The following is a 26,496-nucleotide window of genomic DNA, read 5'->3' on the forward strand; positions in this document are numbered from 1 at the left end:
TACCTCTTCACCCTCGCCTCCTGCACTCTTTCCAGCCACGTGGGTCCTCTTAATGGTTTTCAACCTCACTAGGCATGGTCCGACCCCTGGGCCTTTGCACTGGCTGTGCCTTCCACCCAGGACACTCTTCCCCAGGTATCAGCATGGCCCACGCCCTCACTTTCTTCCAGTTTTCAGTGAGAGAGGCCTTTTTGACTCCTGTATTTAAAAGTACAGTTCTGCCCTGCTCACACTGTGCTTTTCTCTGTATCAATTATCTCCCACACCAGACAGTTTACCAATTTCTTTGATTATCTGTCTTGCCCCCTGGAATGTCAGCTCCACGAGGGCAATGATTTTTGTCTGTTTTGTTCATGGCTGTCTGCGTGACAGGCTTGATGGGCCTGGAACACAGTAGGCAAGCAATCAATATTTGATAAATGAATTCCTTAATCTCCAAAAACCTCCTAAGATTGGGGCTAAATTTGAGAAGATTGAGACTCAGAGGTTAAGGGATTTGCCCAAAAAGCCCCACAGAAGCTAAGTGGTAGAGCCCAGATTCAAATCAGATTACAGATTCCCATCTTGTGACCTTTCATTGAGGCTAGTAGTTCCCAGACTTCGGGGTTTCAAAGACTGAGAATATTTCAGAGTGAATTTCAGTGACTATGTGCAGTTACCATCTTTTAATTTGTATCAAGTATGTTCATTCAAACAAGTGAAATAACTGCTGCTGACACCATAATTTTATTAAAAATGAACATTTTAATGTCAAAAAAGTTCAAAGGATATAATTTCAGAATAAAAGACTGTTCTTTACACTGAGTACACTTAACCATATTTTAAAAACAGGGACTTCCCTGGCGGTCCAGTGGTTAAGACTCTGTACTTCCAAGGCAGGGGCCGTGGGTTCGATCCCTGGTCGGGGAACTAAAATCTCACATGCTGCGTGGCATGGCCAAAAATTAAAAAAAAAAAAAGAACAAAGAAAAGAAAAACAAAAAAAAACAAAATAGCCCTCTGTTGTCTTTATTTTTCTCATTCTCTCAAAATCTGGTCTAAATGTCCATCCAGGCTGTGTGACCTTGTATGAGTTCGTTAACCTCTCTGTGCTTCAGTTTCCCCATCTGTAAAATGGGGATAAGAAGTGCTCTTAGCTCAGAGTCATTGTGAGGATTAAATGAGGTCTGATCTGAGTGATGGGCCCAGTGTGTTCCTGGCACATAAAAAGTGCTCAAGAAATGGTTCTATTTGTTGTTAAAAAGCAATGGCAAATAAGTAAACCATCTTTCTCATCACTGGTGGTGGTCCTCAGGCCAGCACTTGGGAACCACTTCCCCAGGCCAGGGTGGGAGAAGGTGCATGTGGATGTCAGCAGGAGTAAGAACTGGCTCCCCACTCAGAGATGAAAGATGGGGAGCCCCCAGCTGGGAGCCCAGATGGCCTCTTGAGTGGGCTTTGTGAAATGTGCCTGAAGCAGGAGGGATTGGGGTCCCACCAGGTGGAGCTGGGGGTAGTTAAGGTCTCAGATGGGCCTGCCTTCTGTGGGGTCCAGTAGAGGGGCCATGACTGCTTCAGGGTCTTAACTCTGCGCTTTGCCTTCTAGGCTGGGCCCCATCTTGGGCCCTCAGGCTTTTCCCAAACTGGTGAAGATCCTTGAGGCCTTTTCTTCCCTTCAGCATCTGGAGTGAGTATAGACCCCGGAATCCCTCCTGGAGACACTGGGCTTTGACAACCCCAAACCCTGGCCTTGTTTATCCCTTTCTCTCTCTGTGTGTGTCCTGCTGCTTCCTCAGTGTGGCTGGTGTGAGTGACCAGACGCCCCCACTGCAGGGAAGCGATGGCAGAAGGAAATCCCCAACAATAAAAATAGGTTGAATCCTTTCGAGATCTTCGAAACTCTTTTCCCCTCATGTGCTGCTCCCAGCAATCCCATGGGGAGGCAGGGCCGGGGAACATGATCCCATTGTACACCTGAGGTCTCTAGAGGTTAAGGAAGTTGCTCCAGCTCATGGGGCTGCCAGGAAGGAAAACAGTGATTCAGGTCCATGGGTAGATAGGGCCCTGTCCACTTGTTGGCCTGGCAGTCCCAGGTGATGAAGATTTGCTCTCAAATGCTCGGAGTTGCAGCTGCATCTGGCCGTGGTGTGTCCAGGGGTGGGAGCATGGGAGGAAGCCACTGCTGGGTCGGAAGGTGGGGGAGAATCGGGTGGCCTCCAGGGTGCTGGCTGATGGCCCTCAATCTGATTCCATCTGCAGCCTGGACTCACTGAGTGAGAACAAGATCGGGGATGAGGGTGTCGCCCAGCTCTCGGCCACCTTCCCTCAGCTGAAGGCCCTGGAGACGCTCAAGTGAGTGCACTGGGCCGGCCCTTCCTGCTGCATTTGTCCCCAAAGTCCAGCTTTTTTATTCTTTCTTTCACTCATCCATTCAATCGTGCATTCGTTTAATCATCCACCCATTCATTCATTCAATCATTTCTTTAATCAGCCATTCAACCAATCATTTATTCATTTAATCAACAAATACGTAAGAAGCACTTACTGTGTACAGACACCATTCAAGGCCCTGGAGAGCCAGCTTTAAACAAAGCAAAGCCCCTGACCTCAGGGATCTGCTAGGGAGGAGACGCAGTAAACAAGCAAACAAGCGTCCATAATTATGAAGTGTACAGTAATGACTGTGAGCAATGTTTAGTGAGAGAAAGACTGGGGAGGTGAGATAGGAGAGATAGATTAGGATTTATCAGTAACACATTATTATCAAAATAGTGAATTTCTATTAAAAAAAAACTGTTCTGGGTTTGGGAAATAGCAGATGGATATGATGCAGGAGGGTCAACATGATTTTTTTACTGAACCTAGAGGGATCATCAAAATCTACCCACACTCTACTCCACAACCACGATCAGGGCCGCCACAGAACTCACCAGAATTCACTTAGGGATTTCCTTGATGGTAGGACACTGAGACTTATTAAGTAATTTATAGTGTTTGAGGAAACAGAGTGAGTAAGCTAGATTTCCCTCCCTTCGTCCTTCCTTACATCCTCCCTCCCTCCCTCCATTTCCCTCTCTCTCCCACCTTTCCTTCCTTCCTTTTTTACCCCACTTAAATATTTTCTGAGCACCTACTATGTGCTTGGCATGGCTGTAGGCACAGGGATAGAGTAAGGAACAGACTCGACCCCTCACCTCGTGGAGTCCACGTCATTAAACAAATAATGTAAACCCTTACGTAATGACAGTGCTGAAAAGTGGTCCAAAGGGAAAAGAATGGATGCTACATATGCATCCTCACCCCCATCATCCCACTCAGCCTCAGGGCGTGACTGCATCATTTTACTGATTTAGCCCAAGTCTACCCATAGCGCCCTCACACAGTTCAGCACCCACGACTCTCATCCAGGTAGAATGTCCTGTGCTTGCTGCCCTGGGATGCCCTGTGAGGAAGCAGGGGTTCCCAGCCCTGCCGGAGCCTGGGGTGATGGACACTGATGGGGAGGGGCATTCAGGTTTGGCCCTGAGCCCTCCCCTTTTTGTACTCCCGCAGTTTGTCCCAGAACAATATCACTGACTTGGGTGCCTGCAAGCTGGCGGAGGCCCTGCCCTTGCTGGCTGCGTCCCTCCTCAGGCTGAGGTGAGTGGGGCCCTTTATTGGTCAGGTGCTGAGCTGGTGGGCTGGAGGGCGGGCAGAGAACCCCCTTGGTGGCAGCTGTAAGGTCCAACACTGGGACCCTGAAAGCAATCACTACAGGCTGTTCTACCACATCAGTGTTGCACAACTTGGTGGGGGTAGGGAGTGGGGGGCGCCGACCTAAAATCCAACATGAACGCACACCCCTGGAGTTGGGTGATGCCACCGCCCTGAACGAGATTAGCAGCCCCTGGGGAAGGGCATCTGGCAAACTCTGGGCAAATCACTTACTCATCTCGAGTCTCTGTTTCCTCATCTGGAAAATGGGTACCATCCCAATAGCCTATGGAAAGCGCTTGGTGCAATGCCTGGCTCTGGTGCTTAATAAATCTTGGCCCTCTTTCCCCAGGGCATGGCAGGACTGGGCCTTTTCTGGAGTCCGGGGTGGTTTCTAGAATGCTGACTATGCACAGGTAGCCTTGGCTGGCTCTTGTCATGCACACATCACTCCGTGCCTACACTGTCACCTTCTGGCGGGCCTTGGAATAGCACATTCTTGCTTCTTTTTTTTTTTTTTTTTTTTTTGCGGTACGTGGGCCTCTCACTGTTGTGGCCTCTCCCATTGCGGAGCACAGGCTCCGGACGCGCAGGCTCAGCGGCCATGGCTCACGGGCCCAGCCGCTCCACAGCATGTGGGATCTTCCCGGACCGGGGCATGAACCCACGTCCCCTGTATCGGCAGGCGGACTCTCAACCACTGCGCCACCAGGGAAGCCCCACATTCTTGCTTTTGCTTACTTCCAGCCCGGTGCCTGGTGGTTCCCTGGGACTAATGGGTCCTTCCAGCCCATTATCCTTCCAGCCAGGGTCCCTGAGTGCAGCTGTATAGGTTGTGTGCTGTGCAGTTTGTAGTCTATGTGATTGGCACGCCCTAGAGTTGTGAGGGTATCTAATATTCTCTAATATCAACCATGGGCCAGAACCTGTGCTAGAAACTAGAGCTACAGCTATGAACAAAACCAGGGTGGATCTTGCTTTCAAGTTCCTTGCGTAATAAACAAGTAAGCACGTGCATAAACAAAATGTTTAAAATGCTGATTCATGCTGGGAATGAAGAAACTAACAAAGGCCCCAGAGGGTACAATAGGGAGTGCTGAATTCACCAGGGGGGTCAGGAGACCCCTGAGGAGGGGACCCTCCCCCTTCTGTGGGATGCTCTCAGGGAAAAGCATTCCAGGGAGAGGGAACAGTAGAGACAAAGGCCCTGAGGTGGGAAAGAGGTTGGGTCTTTGAGGGCCAGAAGGGGGGCCTCTGTGTCTGGCTATAGGGAATGAGGGACAGAGGGTGGGAGATAAGGCGGGAGAGGTCAGGGAAGGCCAGATCATGCAGGGAGACCCTTGCGGGCCACGAGAGTGGTTGGAGGTTTTTCCATTGTGAATGGAGAAGCAGGTGGGGCATGTGGGGGTGATATGTGATCTGATTGACACTTTAAGAAACCTCATATTGGGAGTTCCCTGGTGGCCTAGTGGTTAGGATTCCGCGCTTTCACTGCTGTGGCCTGGGTTCAGTCCCTGGTCGGGGAACTGAGATCCTGCAAGCTGCGCAGCGTGGCCAAAAAACAAAGGAACCTCATATTTTATGGACTGTAAGATGCCATCCATTTGTAAGACATCATTAAGGGGACAAAACGCTGCTAATTAAATGACATCCATTGATTATCAGACACATCCTGATCGCAATGATTTTCAAATGTGAACATGTACATCTTGGCATCAATGAAATATGGGAAGAATCCTCTTCCTGTGGGTGAGGAAGGGCCTCCTGGTTCTAAGATCCATCCCAGGAAGGGATTGTAAAACCCCTACCTGGTTCCTGCCCTGGTACCGGCCGACCCACGACATCAGGGGTTCCTGGAGTTTAGCTTGAATCCACTTTGCTGCAGTGTAGACTTGCAGCCCTGCTGTGTTGCTCTGAGGCTGAGACAAGGCAAAGTCACGGCCTTGAAATTAGAACCGTGGCTGCACCTGGCTTGTTAAAAGGACGCTCGTTAATGAATATACGGCTTAAGCTGGCACCAGTGAAGGTGTCGTGCTATTTCTGACACTGCTGATGGTGACTGAATATATTATAGAAACCTGAGCCTGCCCAGTGACTCTGGGTTTCTCTCTCTCCTGCTATTCCCGACGCTGCCCCACCCCCCACAGTAACTTGTATAACCCCCACAAACCCCCTTGGGAGGTATAATAACCATAGTTAACATGTAGTTCATTCCACATGTCAGGTCCTGTTCTGGGTGTTTTACCAACATTAACTCATTTACTCCTCCCCACAATTACTCTATCATGCCCATTTTATGGAGGAGCAAACTGAGTCACAGGGGAGCTGAGTAACTCACCAAAGATCAGACAGGCAGCAAGCCACAGAGCTGGGATTTGAACTTGGGCTGTTTCAGATGGGAAGCTACCTCCACTTAGTCCTGCTGCTTCCCTGAACTCACTGAGTGACCACAGAGAAGCAGCCTCAACTCTCTGGGCCTCAGTTTCCCCCTCTGTTAAATGGGGCAGTAATTCTGGCTGGGTGTGGCTCTCCCTGGGCCCTGACCCCCCAGCACCCCCGGCCCCTGCCCTGACCTCTTTCTCCGGCAGCTTGTACAATAACTGCATCTGCGATGCGGGAGCTGAGAGCCTGGCACACGTGCTTCCAGACATGGTGTCCCTCCGGGTGCTGGAGTGAGTGTGGGAACCTGGGCAGTGGGGGTGGGGCCAGGACTTGGGAGGACCGGGGTCTCCTGCTGGCATCATGGGAAGGGCTGGGCTGAGGTCTGGTTGTCGAGAGCGTGGTGATGACCTTGGTCTGGGGCTTATTGGTCCCCAGGGCCAGGATCCACAATGGGTTTCTCTTCTCAGTGTCCAGTACAACAAGTTCACAGCTGCCGGGGCCCAGCAGCTCACTGCCAGCCTGAGAAAGTGCCCTCACGTGGAGAAGCTGGCGTAAGTCTCAGCAGTGGTGGAGGGAGAGTCAGTGTGTGGTTCACCTTGTGAGCCCTGAGACCAAATCCCACCCTGTCCCTCACCAGCGTTCAACCTTGGGCAAGCAGACACATCAACCCTCTGGACCTAGTTTCTTATCTTCTTTTTTTTTTTTTTCTTTTGGCAACGCTGCATGGCTTGCGGTATCTTAGTTCCTGGACCAGGGATTGAACCTGGGCCCTCAGCAGTGAGAGCACCAAGTCCTAACCACTGGACCGCAGGGAAGTCCCTGGCCTCAGTTTCTTCGTCTGTAAAATGGGAGTGACAATAATATTTACCCCCTATTTAAATATTTATATTTAAATTGTGGGGTTTTAATTTGTCAATATACTCAGAAGAGTGTCTGGTACACAAAAATGTTCTATATACTAGGCTGAACAATATGAAATCGCTTATATTCAACCATTTTTGACCTACACACCTGGCCATTTCATATGGTTGAAACTTATTTATCATTACATCACTATGATGTCTACTGTCCAGTACTGTACTTGATTGTCTTTCAAAGCACTTTTGTCTACATAATCACTCATATCTTCTAGGAGGGATAGGGTGGCTCTTGTAAGACCCATTTTGCAGATGAGGAGAATAAGGCACAGATAAGTTAACTAAACTTTTTGAGATCACACAGCAAGTCAGTGGCAGAATCAGTTTTTAAAAAGGGGTCTTGGGGCTCCTAGGCCTCTGGTGTCCCCATGACCCCACACTAGGCTAGGTGGGAGGAGGGATTTGGGGGCAGCTTGCGTGGGGACCACCCCCTCTCCTCTAACCTCTGTGTGCCATGCCCCCATCACAGGATGTGGACGCCCACCATCCCTTTTGGCGTCCAGGAACACCTGCAGCAGCTGGACTCAAGGATCATCCTGAGATGATCCAGGCTGTGCCTGGGACAAGGTAACTGAGGTGAGCTTGGAAGGGGAGAACCACGGGGGTCCCTGGGGACAGTGTCCTGTGAAGTCAGAATCCATAAAAGGTGGGCGGGGCAGCAGGTGGGAGCTGGGTGACAACTCCTGGACCATGTGCCATCTGGGCCCACCCCGTATCCCCCTGAGCTGGGCTCGGTGCGGTGTCTTCTAAAGGCTTTGAGGACTTGGGCTCTGAGGATCCTCCCTATGGGCAGGCGTGGGACCCGGGGAAGGACAGGTGGGTCAGCCGTGCACGTCCCACGGCCCTCAGCATTGGGAAGGTCTGCCTTCGAGGACTCCCCAGCCTCGGCTGCTGTTTCAACCTGTCGGCTGCCCCCGATGCCCGGCATTGTTTTCATAGGAATTTGCTCTACCAGTTTCCTGCCTCTCTCTGTGCGGATGACTGTCCCCTCACTTCCATGCTCCCCCGACCTGGGACATCCCCCTCCTCCATTCCTCCCATCCCTCCCATCCCCAATCTCGACCGCACTTTACCCATGTGTTAAACTGCCCTGTCCTAAAACTTCCTGATCTCCACCCATCCTGACCTCTCACAGCATGTTCTCCGAGGACACTGACATGCTGGACCCTGACCTGGTTATTTATGGACACAACTCTTCTTGGGCTGTTTCCCATGAGCCTCGGCGTCCTGGTGCCCAGCCCTGGTGGCTCAGAGTCGGCCCCCGCCCAGCTGCGGAAAGGACCCATGGCCTGTTCTGCGAACAGACCCAGGCCCGGCCCTAGGCTCCTTCGGAGAGCAGGTTGATGTCAGCCCTGCTCAGCCACTGCAGCCCTGGCAGATGGGCCAGTGCCTGGTGGCAGGTGCTGTGCACCCAAGAGCCCTGAGGCATTCCCTGCAGGACACTGCAGACAGCTGTGGCCAGGCCAGAGAGAGGGATGAAGCGGCCACATCCCCAGCTGCCCAGGTCCCTGCCGGCCTGGGGAGAAAGCACTGCTCCACGCTGCTCTCCTAAAGGGCAAGCTCTGAGGATACCAGCGACCATCCCCTGCCTGCTGACCTCCCAAACCATGACCGGCTGGGATTCTACAGCAACTGCCTTCTGTCTCTGGGACTCACTGGTTTGCAATAACTTTGTTTGCCGAGGCCAAATCTAGGCCTGGCCAGACACACTGGACCTTAGCAGGAAAAGAGCTGATGGTACACTAACAGAGGAGGGCAGGGGCGATGGACTGGAACCACGTCTACCTTTTTGCCTTCATTTCCTGTGTCTTTTTTCACTACATGATAAATGGCTCATTTAATCCCACGGGCAGGTCCTGTGTTTGAGTTATACCGTGCTTACCATCTTGGATGCCCACTCTTCCGGCTAGCTAATGCGTCACAAACCGCCCCCAAACGCAGTGGCTTACGACAGCACACACTTATTCTGCTCACACACCTGTCTCTGGGCAGGGCTTGGCGGGGACAGCACGTTTCTGCCCCACTCAGTGTCGACTGAGGTTGTCTGGAGGCTCAGTCACGCATATGTGTGGCACCCGATGCTGCCCAGCGGCCGGGGGCCTTGGTTCCCCTAAGGAAGTGGCAGGGGGACTCTCCCTGTGGGCGAGTTTGGGCTTCCTCACAGCATGGTGGCTGCGTTGAAGGGTGATCACCCCAAGAGGAAGAGACGTTGCGGGGGCAGAGGAGATCGAGACCATGGGGAACAGCCCTGCCCTTTCTGTAACCCAGCCCTAGAAGCTGTCACACAGCATCACTTCTGCCATATTCTACGGCGAGTTGACGGAGGCCCTTGCTCTCTTGCCCTCCCCACCCCCCTCAGCCCAACACACACAGCAGAGTCCACTTCGGCTCAAGTCCTGTCTTTCGGGAAAGGATTTTCTCTATGGCTTCCTACCATTCATTGGAAAATTCATTATCTGGGGGTCAGCAAGGCTGAAGCACCGTGAGCCTTGCAGAGTGTTTTCCTCTGTCTCGGATCCTCTGCTCTACCCTGGGAGTCGCTTCTTAGCTGAGCTGGAATCCGGCCCTGGCCACGGCAAGCCTGGAAGGGACTTGGCAGCTTTGCTGTCTACGCTGAGAGCTGCCAGGTCGCCTGTTGTTGTTTTCCACTGGGGCACGGCTGGCTCGGTCAGAAGCCCTGATTTGGGACAACTTGGCCCTCTGCTGGTGGCTGTGGGAGCTGTCTGTGCTCCAGTGCACCAGCCCTGATGCCTGGTTCCTCAAACTCTCCTCCTCTTCCCAGTAAGTGGGTGTTGGGGGTTGGGAGGGTCAGAGGGATTCTGACCCCGCTGCCCCGCTGGCAATCCTCGCAGAAAGGTAGTGCCTTCCGCCTTGGTCCAGTGGCTAAGGGCATCAGGCCTTGTAGCTGGGCCATCACCCCTCAGGGTGTACCTGCATTTGTGGACCTTGTAGAGTCCACGGAACTCCCACTTGTGCAGCCACAGGAAGACAGTCTCCTCCTGATCCAGGCATCTGCGGCACCCTTCAGCCAGGCGGGGTGGGCACAACTGTCCCCACTGCTTTTGGTCTGTTCAGAGGTGATACAATGAGGTCAGAGGCTGTAATTATTCATAGTAATGACTTTAAATGATAGCTACCACTTATTAAATGAGTTGATACATGTAAAGTGCTTATCACAGCACAGGGGACACAGTAAGTGCTCAATAAATGTTAGCACGTATTATTACTTTGTGCCAAAGTGCTGAGCCCCTCCCCCCTACCAAGAGGGACCACGGCGTAGGGTCAGGCATCTCAGACTCTAGAGCTAGACTGCTTGGGCTCAGTGTCCAGCTCACCACTCACTTGTGCAAATTACTTCTCTGTGCCTCGGTCTCCTCATGTGTAAAATGGGCATAATCACAGTACCTTCTTCATGGGGTTACGTGGAGATTCAATGAGCAAATATGCTGAGAACAAGAGCCTGGCATCCAGTTCCCTACGTGTGGGCTGTCATTATTACACACATCCGTGTGTTTCATTCTCACCTCTGCCTGGAATGTTTTCCCAGCTCTGCACATGGCCTGCAGGACTCAGTTTAAAGGACAGCTGCAGACACCCCTCCCCCGGCCTATCCCGTCACTAGTTTATCTTTTTCACACTTATTTGTTGTGTTGTCTGCTCTAGTCCTAGGATGTGAGCTCCAAGAGCGCAGGTAACCTGTTTGTTCACTGCTGTGCAGAAGCACCCTCTGCACCCAGCAAGGGGCCTGCACATAGTAAGGGCTCAACAAATGTTTGTGGAATGAACGAATAATTCTCACCACAACTTTGCTTTCTTTATTTGCTGTATTCATGCCACAAATATATAGTGACACCGTGGCGTACTCAATAAAATGCTCAAGGTCCCTGCTCTGTTAAAGCTTGCATTCTAGTAAGTTTAAAAAACTCCCTGGGCAGGGCTGTCGGGTGTGGTTGGGCAGTCTGTGCAGTGCACAAGGCGCCTGGACATGGGAGCAAATGGGGTCTGCAATCCAGTCTGGGCTCTGCTTGCCAAGCTGTGAGTCCTGGTGTGGAGCAGTGTCTGCCCAGAGGGGCACCTTTGTCATTAACACAAACTCATCTTATGAGGTGGGTAAATGACTGTCCCCACTTCACAGATGTGACTTGCCTAAGGTCACACTCCTGTAAAAGAGGGAGTCAAGATACAAACTCCACTTCTGACTTCTCTGGAGGGTCACTCTGCAGGCATAGGCACCGGAATTGCAGGCAAATGCTGGAATTGCTCCCCATTTGCTGGGTGGGAGAAGGGAGGCCCAGAGGAATCAAGGCAGCTGACGTCTGGAGACACACTGTCCATTGACGGCATGATTCCACGTTCAGTGGACTTCAAGGCCATGCACCTTTTAAGCCCTTGCCTTTCCCCTCAGGCCTCTCTCCCAAAGAAATGTCTCCCTTCTCCTGCTCCCCTTTGTCTTGAATGTCTTCCAGTTCACATTCCTTAGCAACCGTTCTTAGAATCACATGAAGACAGGTGGTATGTAACTGCCTTCTCTTGAGTTCTGCTGGACCTTTCCTCTCCCACACTTTGGTCTCCTCACCTGTAGAATGGAGCTGACCACCCATTCCTTGTTCAACACAGTATATACGTGAAGGTACTTTGAAAAGCATCAGCTGTTCTGCAAACGGGGAGAATTACTGCACGTGGACCCAACTTCAGTCGTTCGTTTGCTCCTTCCCTCACCCGCCCACTCCCCTCATCTTTAGGGGAGATCTACCATGTGCCCAGCACAGGGGATCCCCACCTCCGACTGCTCTGGGATTCAGGCCTGATTTTCAGCTTGGCCACCAGGACTTTCCCTCCACAACCAAGGTGGGCCCTTGCTTGTCAGGCTCGTGGAAGCCGGGAGGGGGCCGGGTTGGGACTCCGACACCAACGCAGCTTGGACACACTCTCCAAACCCCACTGGATCTCCAACTGGGGAGGCCCTGACCCTTCTGCCCTTTCTCAACCATGAGGTTCTCCATAAGGACTCCTTTCCGGAATCTCAAAGGAAAAGAACAAAACAAACACCCCCCACCCCCGCAGGGCCCCAGGGGTTGGAGTTGCATACATTTTTTTAATTGAAAGAAGTTAGCCTCCTAAGTATTGCTTTTACAGGTTTATCGAAGTCAAGTATTCATACCACTCACATTTTCGAAAAATATTTCTGGCTGGAGGAGCACTGTCCCCGGTGCAATGTATCAGTTCTGGCAACTTGATGGAGAGCAAACAATTTGAAATGAATGAGTCAAAACCCCACCCTCGGTCCCCCAGGTGTTCTTCTTTTCCTCTGAGTCACTCTCTGAAACAATGGCTGCATCTAAGCCCGGCCTCCGGCCAAACCCCGTTGGGCTTAGAGCTCCACTGGCACCAAACAGAGCTGGGAGTCGCTTTTGTGTGTGAAGTGTCCGCTCCGAAGATTAAGTGGGAGAAGCAGATGCAGCCGGGGGTGAAGAGCAGGGAGGCAGACTCTGGCTGGGTTCCTGTAAACATCCATTGCAACGGCGAAAGCTCGGAAGCCAAGGCAAGGCCGTTTGCGCGACGCTGCAGGCGGGCAAGGTCTCCGGGCGCCCCTGCCTTACCCTTTGGGCAGGGGCGTGTGCCTTCCGGACCTCGGCACCCAGTCTCAATCTCTCTGTCCCACCATCCTGGGTCTGGACGGGCACCTCTCTGTTGGCACAGGGCTTTCGAGGGGAGCAGGCCTAACAAGAGGGACAGAGGGGCGTTACCAGCACAGAAGCACCGCCCCACCACCCAACTGGAGGCTTGAATTTGGGGAACCACCAGAAACTTCAGGCTGGGGGTGAGGTCCTATAATTTTTTATTAAAAAATTTTTATGAGTGTGTCCGATTTCTAAGGACCCTAGGCTGGAGAAGCGGTGCAGTTTCACCTGGGAGAGGAAGGACTGTCACTATCTTGGGAGATAATCCCCAGGAGGGGGATCCTGGGACCTGACAAAGGAGGGCAGCCTGCTCCAGGGTCACCCGGGGTCTGCTGGCTTACTTGAGCTCTAGGGCAGCTGAGTCAGCTCTGGCGAGTGGGCAGGGCTTGGCGGCAGCTCCCACCTTGCCCGGAAGATGCTTCGCAGCCTACAGGAAGGCTGTGGCCACAGCCAAGCTACTCAGCAGCCCCACTTGGCTCGTTCTCCCAGGACGCGGCATCATCCCCAGCGCCTGGCTCCCCGCACGTCCTCACTTACTGTCCCTTTCTCTCTCTAGGTCCAGCCGGGTGCTAATATGTTTGCAGCATCTCGTATTCCCACGCCCACCCTCCCTACAGCCTCCACAAGTCCCGCCCCAGTTCTGAGCCTCACCTCTGCCAGCTCAGCCTACTTCCGCAAATGTCATCGAGCATCAGATAAAACGTATACATTAAACACAGCGTGTATTACTGTTCATCAGGCGCTGCTGCTATTGGGGGCAGGACAATCCTCTGATGAGGTGGGGGCGGGGGAGGACCTGTTCGGGGCACTGCAGGAGGCTTAGCAGCATCCCTGGTCGCTGACTGCTAAGTGCCAGTAGCATTCCCAGTCCCTGTGACAACTAAAAATGTCCCCTCACCCCATTTCCAGGGGCCACCCAATGGGGCAGAACTGCTTCCACTGAGAACCATGAATCTCCCCATTTTATAGGCTAAGAAACAGAGGTTCAGAGAAGCCAAAGCTGCATAACTGTGACAAGCAGGGCTGGCGGTGGACTAGTGACAGCGATGCAGACAATCACAGTCAGGGCAGCTGCCACTTCCTGAGCTTTTACTGTGTGCCACGAGCCCTAGGCAGAGCACGGGTGCCTCACCCCGTTTCCTCCACTCACCCTCCCGAGGCCGACTGACCTGGCAGCTTCCACCTGCAGGGACACCCCTCCTTGCCTGAGGCCTCTCCACCTCTAGAGCCTGCTTGGGCCCCAGGCTGCAAGGGCAGGCAGAGCTTCCCACAGCTGCCTTCCAACCAGTAACGGCCAGAAAGCTGGTGGATCAATACCCCAGCTCTCTCACCCAGCAGCTGGGATGACTCTGAGGCATATTCTCCATCTACACTGGTTCCCAGAGCTCCTGAGCAGGACTGAGCCCAGGGCTGCGGTGGTAACCTGCTAGACGACACATCCCTTCCCTGTCTCACTGCCCCCCTCCCCACCAGTAGTTCCTGGGATCACCTCCCAAGTAAACAATTTTCACTTGAACCCTCATCCCAGGGTCTGCTCCCCGGAGAGCATGCCTGAGATGGAGCATTACAAAGGCCATTTCGTTCAACCCTCCCAACACCCCAGGAGTTAGGTACTATAATGATTCCATTTTACAGATGAAGACACTAAGGTTCAGAGAGGGTAAGAAACTTGTCTAAGGATGCTCAGCTCTCCAGGGCTTTGTCCTGCTGGAGATCTTAAACACTACATAATCTCATACCTCCTGTGTGCCATGTCCTGAGCTGAGCACTGGGGACCCTAAGATGAGTGCAGCCTCTGCCTTTGACACACAATCTAGTGAGCAATTTTAGCCCAAGTTAACGCACTGACGCTGGAAAGAAGCACAGGAGACGGATGGAGCCCAGAGTCTGGGGAAGGCTGTGCACGAAGGACATGCCAGGTAGAGGGAGGACTGGTGATCAGGTCCTGGAACCTCCTGTAGTTTGGTTTGGGGTGGAGAGTAAGGGGTTGAAGGCTGGCCATGGGGGAGACATGGCTGGAGAGGTGAGCAGGGGCCAAATCGGCCAAGTTTCTTGCGTCCTCTGCCAGATTCATCCCTAGTGTCAGCCAGGAACGTGCCCTTCCACTGCTCAGAGATCTTCCTCGGCTCCCACTGATGACACACGCAAGTCCTCTCATCCTCGGGCCCCATCCGGTCTCCCCACTGGACCTGGTAGGCGGGAGGGGAAGCCGGAGCTAAACCAGAGCATCAGAGAGCTCGGCCCTCCAGAAAGTTGTTCGTGGGTTCCCCTCCTGTCCTGCCAGGAGCCCACCTTTGGCTGACCTCCCTCCTCCAAGGAGACTCTGGGGTTCCCTGTTGGGGTCAGCAGTGGTGCTGCCGAGAGCACTGGCATCCAGGAAACTGGAGCAGAACTGTTTATTCCGATACAGCATTACCAGGGCTCACTGCGCACTCCCCAAGGCATGGGATGGTACTTGAGCTCATCTCAGACTTGGGCGAAAGGGCTGTTAGAGAACATGGGACCACCCCTTGGAACAGGGACTCACTCCCCTCCCAACGCTCGTGATAGCAAACAGCATTGAGTCCCAGGCAAGCGTCAGTCTGGCTGGCGTGACTCTGTCACACGTGCTAACCTCCGATGGGAACAGGTGCAGAGCCTTGCAGGTGCCGGTTCCAGCTGGAATTCACTAACGCCCTCTCGTTCTCATTGTTTATCTGTAGGGTCACCTCTATTTATGGCGAATGATGCCAGTTTTCCATTTTTGATAGTAATACTATAAAGTTCCTCTTTTTCCACATCATTAATTTCACTTTAAAAAAAGCCTCCGGTTTAAAGACAATAACTGCATAAGTAACTGTTCAGGCAACGAGCAGATAGAGCAGAAATTGTTGATGGTGTCATATGAGGTTTAGGAGACCCTGATCTGAGCTGGTCACTCCACAGAGAATGAAGGGGCCCAGAGAGGGCGGTGACCTGCCCTAAGCCACACAGCACACTGAGGACAGAGATGTGGCCCCAGGCCTCTGTATCTGTGGCTGGAGGATGTCCTGGGTCCTCTCCTCTGTGCTACACACCATGGCTGTTAAAGGTCAATCCCTTTGCTCCTTTGATTACAGGTCTGGTCTCATAGCAAACCAGCTGACATTTATCAAGTACCTGTGCTTACCTTGTACTATCTGCTTTAACTCATGGCTTAGCTCGTTTATTCCTCAAAACAACCCTAGGAGGCGGGGCCAAGGAGGACTATCATCCCTGAATTTCAGATGGGGCTCAGAGAGGTTACGCTTGTGACTGAGCAACGTCACACAGCTCAAAAACTCACGGCAGAGCCAGGGTTTGAACCTCTGTGGTCTGACGTCACGTCTATCTCAGTTCCTCTCATCATCTAGTTCATCTCTTTCCTTGGGCATCAGAAGCCCCGGGCTGAGAAGCACCCTGAGGCTGCAGCTTAAGAGTCCAGGCACTGGCTTCTCCAACCTCCTAACATCCTTAGAGCATGACTCACCAGCTATTGGCTTTGGCTGTTTTTCTTTCTTTCTGAAACTGTAACCTTTCATTCCAGGCCACTCCCCAGAGCTGGACAGAAGGAGTGGCTGGCTGACTGGTTTGTCATCAGAATGACAGCTGGGCACTTGATCCATTTTAAGAAGCAATGTCTCAGCTGGATACCCCTGTGGAGATGCTGCCTAGTTTGGTTTGGCTTAAGGGAGAAAATGACCTTGTGTCTTAAAGGTGCTGGTGGGATGATGCTCTGGACCTGCTGGAAGAGGATTCTTTTTGCAGCTGGGCCGTCCCACTGTCCTGCTCCCATGGGGTAGCCAGGGCAAGGTCTGGAATTGGCCCATCTCGAGTCATTCTGGCTCTGCCCCTTCCTAGCTGCGTGACCTCAGGCAAGTCACCTAGTCTCCCTGGAGCTGTGCCCCCACCTGAAACAATGCCTACCTCATCTGGCTGTTTGTTACGAGGATTATATGAAATTGTGTTGGTGGAATGCCTGCAATACCCAGTACACACGGCCCCTCCCCTCCGTGTCCCCACCTAGAAAACACACAGCGCAGGGGCGGGGGGTCTCCTCAGTGCAGGGGGCCTTCTGAAAGGGGCAGCCCTTTCCTCCTCCAAAGACCTTGCCAGCTGGACGCCCATGGCTATTCCTCTTTCTCAACGTACCAACCAGCCAATTAAAGTGGCTAAAGACAGATGTCACCCAGATATGATTTGCCCACTGTCTCCATTGCCGTCTCAGCGCCGGGCCACGCAACAGGAAGGCCTCTGCCTTGTCCGGTTGACGAGCGCGTGGCCTGAAGGGGTGGGAAAGGAGATCCTGCCTGTCTGCCTGGGTCCAGGTTCCTGATGGAAGCCAGTGTCCGGGCCAGTTTCTCCAGAGTTTCTGGATTATATGTCAGCTGTTGGTGTTCCTCAGCCATGGGTTCTGTGAAGATTCTTGGTCCAGTACGTGTCTCCAGTGGCCTGCACCCCAGACTCAGTGAGGCCTTCTGAAGGGCAGCATCTGCCCAACACCTTCCTGAGTCCTGTCACAGCCAAGAACCACCTGGACTCCTATTTATTTAGTATTTTAAGTCAAGGCACTTTTTTCCTCAAACTCCAAAATTTTCAAAGGAATCTTTATGTTACTATCATGAATAAAAAAGTATCATTTATCATAAACAGAAAGCAACACTAAAAACAAATGATGAAAATGAAACCATTAACTCTAGCCAGATACCCCTGGCCTGCAAAAAGGGAGCCTGGGCCTGGTTTCTCTGCTCAAAAGGGAAAGGTAGCAAGTGCCCAAGAGGGGGCAGGACACCGACAGGTGGGTCACACTAGGCTTTGGTGTATTCACTGCCTCCCGGGGATGCCTGTGACCTGAGGACGCCTGAGGACCTCACTGAGGGAAGCACTGGGAATGTGGCCAGGAGGCCCCGCTCGTCCACCTCACAGCCTGGTATCTAGGGCAAGTCCCTGAACCTCCCCTAGCCTCAGTTTTCGGCCCTGTCTAATGGAGCTAATGAGTGCTGTGCTGCCTGCTTCATGGGGTGACGCTCAGGGGAAGCTAAACCCCCTGTCAGGAAGGATTCCCAGGAATGGAGCCTACCCCTTTGGGGGTGACTGAAACTGGAACCTGCTCCCAGCCACCCCCAGGCTTGGGGCCTGACAACTATGAAGGCACCAGCATCACCTGGGCTCCCAGGCACCAGTTATCACGGCCCTCGGGCTCCTTCGAAGGCTGCCCACACAGACACACCCTCCTTGGTAACTGGCCCTCACACAGAGGAAGGGGGCCTGAGAAAGGGGAAGGCTTCCCGGGCCAAGCCTCCTCTGGGTGTGACACGCCACCAACACTGATGGCATCATTAAGAACCAACTACACGACCATCAGCATCTCATCTAATGTGCATGAGCCCTTCAGCAGGTACTAACTACTATCCTCCCCATTTTATAGAGAAGGAAACTGAGGCTTGGGGAGGTGAAGTCACTCGTCCAAGGTGTTGGTGGAGCTGGGATTTAAACCCAAGTCTGTCTGACTTCAAAGCCTCGAAGCACCAGTCTTAGGGGGTACATGGAGATGGCCTGAGATAACACTGAGACACACCCAGTGAGCTAGTGATTGGCTTTTCTTCGGTTCTTAGCCAATCTTTATGATTACTTGGACAAGAAAGTTTCACTTTGGTGCCGGAGTTTATCATGTGACAGTTGCTAACCTGACTTTTTAACGAAGAACCAGGGGCCCTGTGCCTTTAGCTGGCTTCAGTAATTGGCCAGAAGTTAATGACTTTGGCACTTAGTATTTTTATCCATGCCAAGTGATGCTGGTTGTCTCTTTTCAGTGACATAAACATTCTTTTAAAAATAAATTCACACACAAAAAGTAGATTTTTAAAAAAGGAAGCACTAAAACGAGTGTACTTAAACTATAAAGGGAAGAACAGTAACTTTGCAGTGGAGAGAGCTGGCAGACAAGACCTTAGCCAAGTGGTCAGCATTAACATCACCAGTAATGAGTGATGACAGACATCACGTGTCCCCCAATACGATGCACTCAGGACACACACTCACTTCTCTGTGGTATTCCTGCCAAAAATGCACCATCCGAATCTAATCTCAAGAGTAAACATCAGACAAACCCAAACTGAGAGAAAATCTACAAAATACCAGACTTGTACTCTTGGACTTCCCTGGCAGTCCAGTGGTTAAGACTCTGTGCTTCCACCGCAGAGGGCACAGGTTCGATCCCTGGTCGGGGAACTAAGATCCCACATGCCGCGCAGCACACCCAAAAAATAAACAAAAAAAATAAAAAAACACCAGACTTGTACTCTTCAAAAATGTCAGTCATGAAAGATACACAGACTGAGGGACTGTTCAGACTGAAGACGGCACAAGCGATGTGACAAGTGATACAAAGCGTGATCTGGGGTTGGATCCTGTACCTCAGCTGCCCCCCGCCCCCACCCATCCCTTTTTATTGTGAAAGGCCACTATTGGGACAATTGATGCAATCTGAATGGTCATAGCTTAGATTGGTCATACGATTGTATCAATGTTACATTTGCCGATTTTGACAGTTGTATTGTGATTATGTAAGTGAATGTCCTTGTTCTAAGGAAATACACACTGAAATATTTAGGAGAAAAGGAACATGTCTGCAATCCATTTTCAAAAATGGTTCAGAAAAATATATACACACGTACACACAGAGTGAGCATTTTGCATACATGAGCGGACGTGGCAAATGTGAATTGATGCAATTGGTGCATTTTTTGTGAAGTGTATAAGGGAATTCTTTGCAACTTTTGTGTAATTATGAAATTATCTCAAAATAAAGTTCAAAAAAAACCTCAGAAAAAGGAGTGAGAGTACATATGAGGCAGGCCTGGTAGAGCCAGGTGAGTGGTGTTCCAAGGACGGAGGTTGGGAGTCCCCCTCTGGAGGCCCCCTGCACCCTCGGTCAGCACTCGGTCAGAAGGCTCCGCTGTCTTACTCACTTTGTACCCCTGGACCCTCACCCTTTCTGAGACTCAGTTCCTTTATTTGAGAGATGGGGATGAGGATTCCTGTCCCTTTTATTGTGATCTTGGTTTCCCAAAAGCAAACTATGCTTTCAGGAGTCCCGGGGTGGGGAGGGGCGGACAACAGCAGATAAACCAGGAATACAAACGGTCAGGTTGATAGGAGCCCTTAATTTCTTCGTTCAGTAAAACAGATGCAAGGGCTGTGAGGGTTTGCCTTGGATGAAGTCTCCAGTTCGCATAACTCAGGCACAAGGGAGCAGGAGCCCTGGCATCTCAGTTGTCTTGAGACACAGATTGGGGTCTCCTCCTGTCCAAAGGGGCAGCCAGCACACTTCCAAGGCAGCCTCATGTCAGGACAGAGGTGGAGAGCCGGCTGGGACAGGGGGTGCACATGCCTCCCCTCGTTACCACCCTGTCTCTCACCTGGACGACAGCCACAGCCTCCCACCTGGCTCCCCTGACCCCACCCCTCCGGAGCTCCACTGTCCCCAAGGAAGGTTTGGGTTTCTGAGCAGGGAAGCCATATGCCGAACCTGGGTGTTCGGCTGATGGCACAGGCCACAGATTGGCACCAAGGGACCAGGGCAGGCAGATCAGGAAGGAGCAGCTGTAGCGCCCAGTCGGGACACTGACACCAGGGAAACCCTGTAATAAGTAGACTAGTCTGGTTACCCTTAGCTCCAAATCTGGCCTCCACCAGGCGACGCTGACTGTGGCAACGCTTTCCAGTCTCTCCATTTCCAGCACAGAGAGGTTCCTCTCCCAAAGCCCTCCCTCCGTGGCAAGAGAGGGCTGGCAGGCACCAGCTGCTTTCATCAGGACAAATCAATCCAGCTGAGCTGCCTCCACACTGGAACCACTGGGAAGTGAGGACTCTCCCCAGCTCCTGGGCCAGTGGTCCTTTCCCCGGAGAAGGTGGGAGCTCCTGATCCCCACTCCCTGCTCCTGGGCAACGATGAACACTCTAGGAAGACCACAGAGCCGCAGCTTTCCTGGGTTCCAGGCCTGGTGGCCTTTAGAGACCACAGGGCAGTGGCAAAGGTCTCTTGAGCGTCCCAGGCCAGCAAGGCAGAGTGGGAAGCCTGTCCTGGTCGACCGGGACCCACCCAGCACTCAGGCAGCTAGTCCTCTTTTGCTCATTGTGGCATATAAATATTCATTCATGAGTGTACGTGCAGGTTTATACATTCACAAGGGACTAAGTGTACACACCTTCCATTATGTCTGACTGTTAACAATAATAGTGGTTAATTTTAATATATTACTTACATACACGGTACGGTCTAAGAGCTTTACATCTATCTCATTCAGTCCTCAGAACGAGGTAGATTTTCATTATCCCCGCTTTATAGAAGAGGAATCTGACACATGGGGAGATACGTAGCATGCCCAAGGTCACAAGGATTGGGATTTGAACCTAGGTCATCTGAATCTAGGGACTTTGCTCCTGATCATGACCCTAATACTGCCTCCTTAAATAGGTGCTCAACAAAGGTTTGAGGAACTGAATTATGTGGAAAAAAGAGAAAAGAGAACGAGAGTGAGTGAAATGAGTGCAGCTTTCATCTTGAGATCACCCCAGTCCCCAGTGCCTGGCGTGCCCACGCCCTTAGTCAGTGTTTCCTGGATCGGCCTGTGTGTAACATCAGATAGTGCCTACGTGAGAAAGAGCGAGAAGGAGCGAGATTTGACTACCAGTGTTCCTCTGCTTATGCAAAGGGGCCGGGACAGGAGGTGCAGTCAGATCATCTTTAATCTTTCCCACAGGCTTTTCCTGCTGCTAGCCACCCCTCCCCCACCCGAATCTGGTGGCTTGGACCTGGGACTGAGCAAGGAGGGACGAGTATTTCCCACAGCCCCAGGCCTCCCCACCTGCCAGAGTCAGGCACTGTCACTTTGAGAGCTTTGCAAGATTGTCCCTGAGACACACTTCCTGGTGTTTCTGCTCAAACAGCGTTTGCTGCAAAGTATGCCAAGGCATTTGGGCTTCAGTTTTTGTTTCAGAGTATGCCAATGTTTTCATTTGGAAGGGGAAGTGTTTCTGTTGATGTGAAGAGATAAAATAAGACATTCTTCACCAAGTTACACTGACTGAAAGTCAAGAGCTTGGCTTGGGGGCAGGGATTCATCTTAGAATCCCCAGGGCCTGGCAGAAGAGCAGGGCTAACGTTTGCTGAATGACCCAATGAGTGAATATGCAAAAGGTCTAGAACCAGGTGTGGTATGATCAATACTCAGTACAGGTTCTGAACAGACCCCATAGGTTCTACCTCCAAAAGGTATTCTTGGTCTCTGTGTGTTTCTCCACCTTCACTAACTTTGCCTCATCCAAGCCTGCATCACCTCTGGCCTGAGCAACTAACCAGCTCCTAACTGGCTTCCCTATTTCCGCACTTGCCCCTACGGCTCATCTTGCCCACAACCGCCAGTTCTCTTTGCAAAATGTGGACTGGAATTGTCTCATGCCCTGCCTAAAACCTTCTGATGGCTTCCCATCACTCGTGGCCGGGCCTCCCAGGTCCTGCATGATCTGGCCTTGCCCACCTCACTGACTTCTCCTGGGGCTGCTCTCCTGTCACACTGGCCTCCTTTCAGTTGCTGGAAGAACCAACTCTCTCCCCTGCCCCTCCCCCTCCACGTACTTGGCACTGCGGGTCCCTCTGCCTGGATAGCTTTTCTCCACAACTTTTTTTTTTTTTTTTGCGGTACACGGGCCTCTCACTGTTGTGGCCTCTCCCATTGCGGAGCACAGGCTCCGGACGTGCAGGCTCAGCGGCCATGGCTCACAGGTCCAGCTGCTCTGCGGCATGTGGGATCTTCCCGGACCGGGGCACGAACCCGTGTCCCCTGCATCGGCAGGCGGACTCTCAACCACTGTGCCACCAGGGAAGCCCTTCTCCACATCTTTACATGTGGCTCCTTCCATCAATTTAGGGCTCAGCTCAAAGGTGTCATTTCCTCAGAGAGGCCTTCTCTGAAGCCCCTGTCTGAAGCAGCCTATCTCTAGTCTTCTGCTTCACTTACCGAGGCATTTATTGAGCACCTACTAGATGCCAGGTGCTGTTCTAAGTGCCGAGGAAATAGTAATGAACACAATAGAGGATGCCATGCCTTCAGAGCTCTCAAAAAATCTCACTGCCTTGTTTGGGAACCTGCTCCTCTTCTCACAAAGTGCCAGGAGGGCTGGTGCTGAGTCTGTCTTGTTCACTGTGTTCACCCGCCAAGCACATTAGGTACTCAGTAAATATCTGTTTAATAAAAGAACAAATTGATGGATGGATGGCAGGCAGGCAGGCCAACTGGTTAGGTACGCAGAGCAGCTGACACATGCTACACCTGGCCCTTGGCCCTGGCTAAGGTCTCCCTGAGCTCAAATGAAGCTTTCTTCAAAGAAATCTCACTGTCAGCCCCTCAGGTTGACACTGCTAGTGGGTCCTGCCCGCCTTGCATCACCCTCTGACTATGGTCATCTTGGCTAAGATAGGCAAGAAGAGGGGGGTAAACGTAGCATGCTTGGGGTGAGTGACATTAGTGTCCATCTTCCAAAAGGAGCCCTTGTGACTTCCCTGGTGGTCCAGTGGTTAAGACTCCATGCTTCCACTGCAGGGGGCACGGGTTCGATCCCTGGTCAGGGAGCTAAGATCCCACATCCCACATGCTGGGCCGCCAAAAAAAGGTAAAAGGAGCCCTTGCCCACCACCTCAGTATCCCCCCGCCACTGCCACTCAGGACCTGTGTCTAGCACCGTCCAGCTGAGGGGCTGAGCCGAGGAATTCCTTCCTGTCCGATGAACCCTCACCAGGCCCTCTCTCCTCTAGTCCAGCTGCCTCTCTTCCTTCCTGTGACTTTGGCCAAATCTTCCTCCTTTCTGGATCTTCATTTCCCTCCCAGAAACACATAAGGTGGGGCTGGATACAGCTTCCTGGTGGCAGCTCAGAGGCAGGACTTTAACAGCTCAGTGCAATGATCCTGTGGTCCCTTCTTCCGCTAGCCCAAGAGCCCCTTGAGTTTGCCTTGCAAACACTGCAGGCAAAGCCACCCAAGCACCAACCCCCTCGCTGGCCTGGTCTGTGAAAGCAGCCTGCGAAACTGGCAGCCCCTGAAGATTGGAGCTGCTGGCACTCTGAAATCTGACTCCAAAACGGCAGCCCAGCCGATGCCAAAGGAAGTACAGGGTTCTGTGCTGAGGGAGGTTTCTCCTCTCACAGCATCAGCCTGGAGCCCTTGCTCTCAGTCCCCACCCAGTCCCCAAGGGGCCACAGGACAAAGGTGATCAGTGCCTGGCTTCCAACCTCTTTTAACACTGCAAGTCTTTATCCTTCCAGGACTAATGAGAATCCCCCAAAAGCCAAGGTCACCATCAAGACAGGTTAAGGATGGGGGGAGGAGTTGACAGGCCTGTCTCAAATGTATCTGGGTGCAAAGGCTTTGACAGTTGGTACTACAGCTAACCAAGAAGCGACTTAGGTCCTGCCTCCCTTCCCTTCTTCAATAGATGTCACCTTCACTAAGGGGAAGCTTTCCTGCCCTAACTAAGGTCCTAAGAAGAGTCCAGCCATTCCTGGCATCCAAACAGACCTGGAAGAGGTGGATGGAGAAACCAGAAGCCTGGGGGAGGGGTGTGTGTCCGGCTTGGGATGCCTCCCTCTTCCTCGCCAGCGCCCCAACCCGCCCTCATCCTGCGCAGAGGGCACTTACAGGCCTCGGAGGCCGAAGAGGGCCTCGTCCTGGGAGTCCCATCCCTGGCCAGACGGTGCCCTCAAACAGCAGCGGCGGCATGGTTCGTGCTCCGGTCCGGGCCGAGGGTTGCGGGTCGTGGGGAGAGCGGGGGACTGCAGCCAGGCCTACTCCAAGTAACCATCGAAGACGTCGAGCTCCGAGTCGGCATCGTAGAGGCCCGAGCCGGGGTCGGAGAGCACGCCGAGGTCCACGAGCGCCTGGTCCATGTCCTCGGGCAGGAATACGAGGCCCACGTTAAGGACGATGTACTCCATGAGGAAGGCGTAGTATAGGATCAGCACATTGACGAAGAACAGGCCCACGTAGAACATAGAGGGCAGCAGGGGCGGCGGCACGGAAGGGACCAAGGGGCCCAGCGCGTCCAGGTGGGCCGCGACCCGGGCGCCGGGCATGCAGGGGGCGGCGAGGGCGGCGGCGGCCCGGCGATCCCAGCGAGCTCAGCCGCTGCGGCGCCCGGGCGGCCGGCGAGAGGGCAGCTCAGCCATCCAGGGGCGCCCGGGGGCTGGCCGAGGCAGCGCTGGGCCCCGGCGGTGCCCCCCCTGGGATGTGCGTCGGCCCCTGCGGAGGCGCCCCGGCCCCCGAAACGTGCCAGGAGGGTCACCCCACCCCCAGAGGTGCCCACACGGCACTGTCGATCCACCCAACGGTCAGGCGGGCCCCTGAAGTGGCCGGCAGCGGCCCGGTTCCTCCGATGCTCCCCGCTCCCGCTCAAGGGCCCTCGCAGCGCCTGCGGGGACCCCACCGCAGTTCAGCGTCAAGGGCCAGTCCCGGCGACGGTCTCTTCAGCCGCTCCCGGCCGTTCTCCGAGCCCCATGCGCACCCCCGAAAGCCCAGCACCCATTGCTGCGACCGCCGCGTCGCCCTCCTGGTAGCGTTCCGAGCACCGCCTCCGGAGCAGCCCTGCGCTCATTGGCCCATCGCCCCCTGCCCTCGCTCATTGGCTCGCCCAACGTCCGAGCTCACTGGCCCGAGCCGTCCGGGGGCGGGTACCGCCTCGCTCCGCCCCTAGAGCCGCTGGCTTCTGAGTTGCTTTACTAGTTCCGGATTCAGGGCCGATCTGGAATCCAATTCGCTCTGCGAATCCGCGACAGAGTAGGGGGAGGGGAAAGAGTCAGAACGCAATTCAAACCTAGACGTATCCTAAGGCTACAAAAGCTGAAGGTAACCGCGAACTTCATCAGCACCCGGCTGGACTTGAGTACTGGCGTCACGCCTTTTTGGGGCTCAGTTTACCTGCTGAAAAAGGGGGCGGGGGGGCGGGGCGGTGGACCTTACCTTGAAAATTTTGGCCTTTCCTAAAGTGGCAATTTTCCACGGTGGGGAAGATCAATCAGTGCCCCCTTCATCTCTCCAAATTCTGGCTGCTGGAAGGTCTGCCCCCTCAGCGGGGCGGGCCGGGGATTTTGGTAGATGGAAATCTGCCTAATAGGGTTCCGTGACACCTGAGTAAAGAAACTCCCGGCAGGTCAGACCTGCAGCACTAGGGTTGCTTCTTGTTTTTACTTTGTAAAACACGTTTTAAAACAATAATAGTGCACGTGGTTAAACATTCAAACAACCAAGAAGTACACAGCAAAGTGAGTCTCTTCCACTCGCTGATTCCCCTCCCCAGCGGTAACCCCTGTACGTCCTTCAGGAGACTGATTTTGCCCAAGGTGGCTCCCAAAGGAGTCCACAGACCTTTAAATCTCAGGTCACGTTGAGCTGGGTGCTCTACAGGCATTGTTTAATTGGAGCCAGATGGGGAAGTGTATGTTACTCATTTTTGCTGATGAGGAAACTGAGGCCCAGAGAAACAGGAGGACCCTGGAAGCTGCTGGGCCTGTGTGTGTTTGGAGGCCAGAACCTGCCCTTTTTTCTCCATGACTGTCTCTTGCCCCTTTAGGTGAATTACACAGCAAACCATTAACCCTCCAACTGCTGAAGGTGAAACAAATCTTCATTCATTCACTTATTCAGTCTGACAATATTTGTTGAACATTTATTATATGCCAAACCTTGTGCTAGGCACTGGGGAGAATATTGACCCTTAGCCCAATTCTGTCCTGGGCACAGTTAATGGGACACAGTAGACCTTAGATAACTGTGAGGTGTAGAAATGAATGAATG

The 26,496-nt window shown here is 52.9% G+C and overlaps 2 protein-coding genes across 2 annotated transcripts in view; one reads left to right on the forward strand and one right to left on the reverse strand.

The window, feature by feature from the left end:
* CIITA (class II major histocompatibility complex transactivator) overlaps positions 1-8,870 on the forward strand; it is a 39,378-nt gene extending 30,508 nt beyond the window's left edge. The window contains exons 14-20 of the mRNA XM_060031743.1: positions 1,586-1,666; positions 2,239-2,331; positions 3,532-3,618; positions 6,261-6,344; positions 6,522-6,605; positions 7,441-7,547; positions 8,107-8,870. Of these exons, the coding sequence (XP_059887726.1) occupies positions 1,586-1,666; positions 2,239-2,331; positions 3,532-3,618; positions 6,261-6,344; positions 6,522-6,605; positions 7,441-7,516 (505 nt within the window). The 3' untranslated portion in view covers positions 7,517-7,547; positions 8,107-8,870. The remainder of the gene's footprint in view (positions 1-1,585; positions 1,667-2,238; positions 2,332-3,531; positions 3,619-6,260; positions 6,345-6,521; positions 6,606-7,440; positions 7,548-8,106) is intronic.
* A 1,901-nt stretch (positions 8,871-10,771) lies between these two features.
* On the reverse strand, positions 10,772-25,243 carry DEXI (Dexi homolog). The gene is made up of 2 exons (XM_060031744.1): positions 24,346-25,243; positions 10,772-12,691 (listed from the first exon to the last, which is right to left on the reverse strand). The coding sequence occupies exon 1, from the start codon at positions 24,777-24,779 to the stop codon at positions 24,492-24,494; it is 288 nt and encodes a 95-aa protein (XP_059887727.1). The 5' UTR covers positions 24,780-25,243; the 3' UTR covers positions 10,772-12,691; positions 24,346-24,491.
* Positions 25,244-26,496: the final 1,253 nt, after the last annotated feature.

Source organism: Delphinus delphis, chromosome 15 (genome assembly GCF_949987515.2).
Source record: "Delphinus delphis chromosome 15, mDelDel1.2, whole genome shotgun sequence".
In the NCBI taxonomy this organism is placed as follows: domain Eukaryota; kingdom Metazoa; phylum Chordata; class Mammalia; order Artiodactyla; family Delphinidae; genus Delphinus; species Delphinus delphis.

Excerpts from the sequence above, each read along its gene's own strand:
- DEXI (XM_060031744.1), bottom strand. The coding sequence starts at position 24,779 with ATGCCCGGCGCCCGGGTCGCGGCCCACCTGGACGCGCTGGGCCCCTTG.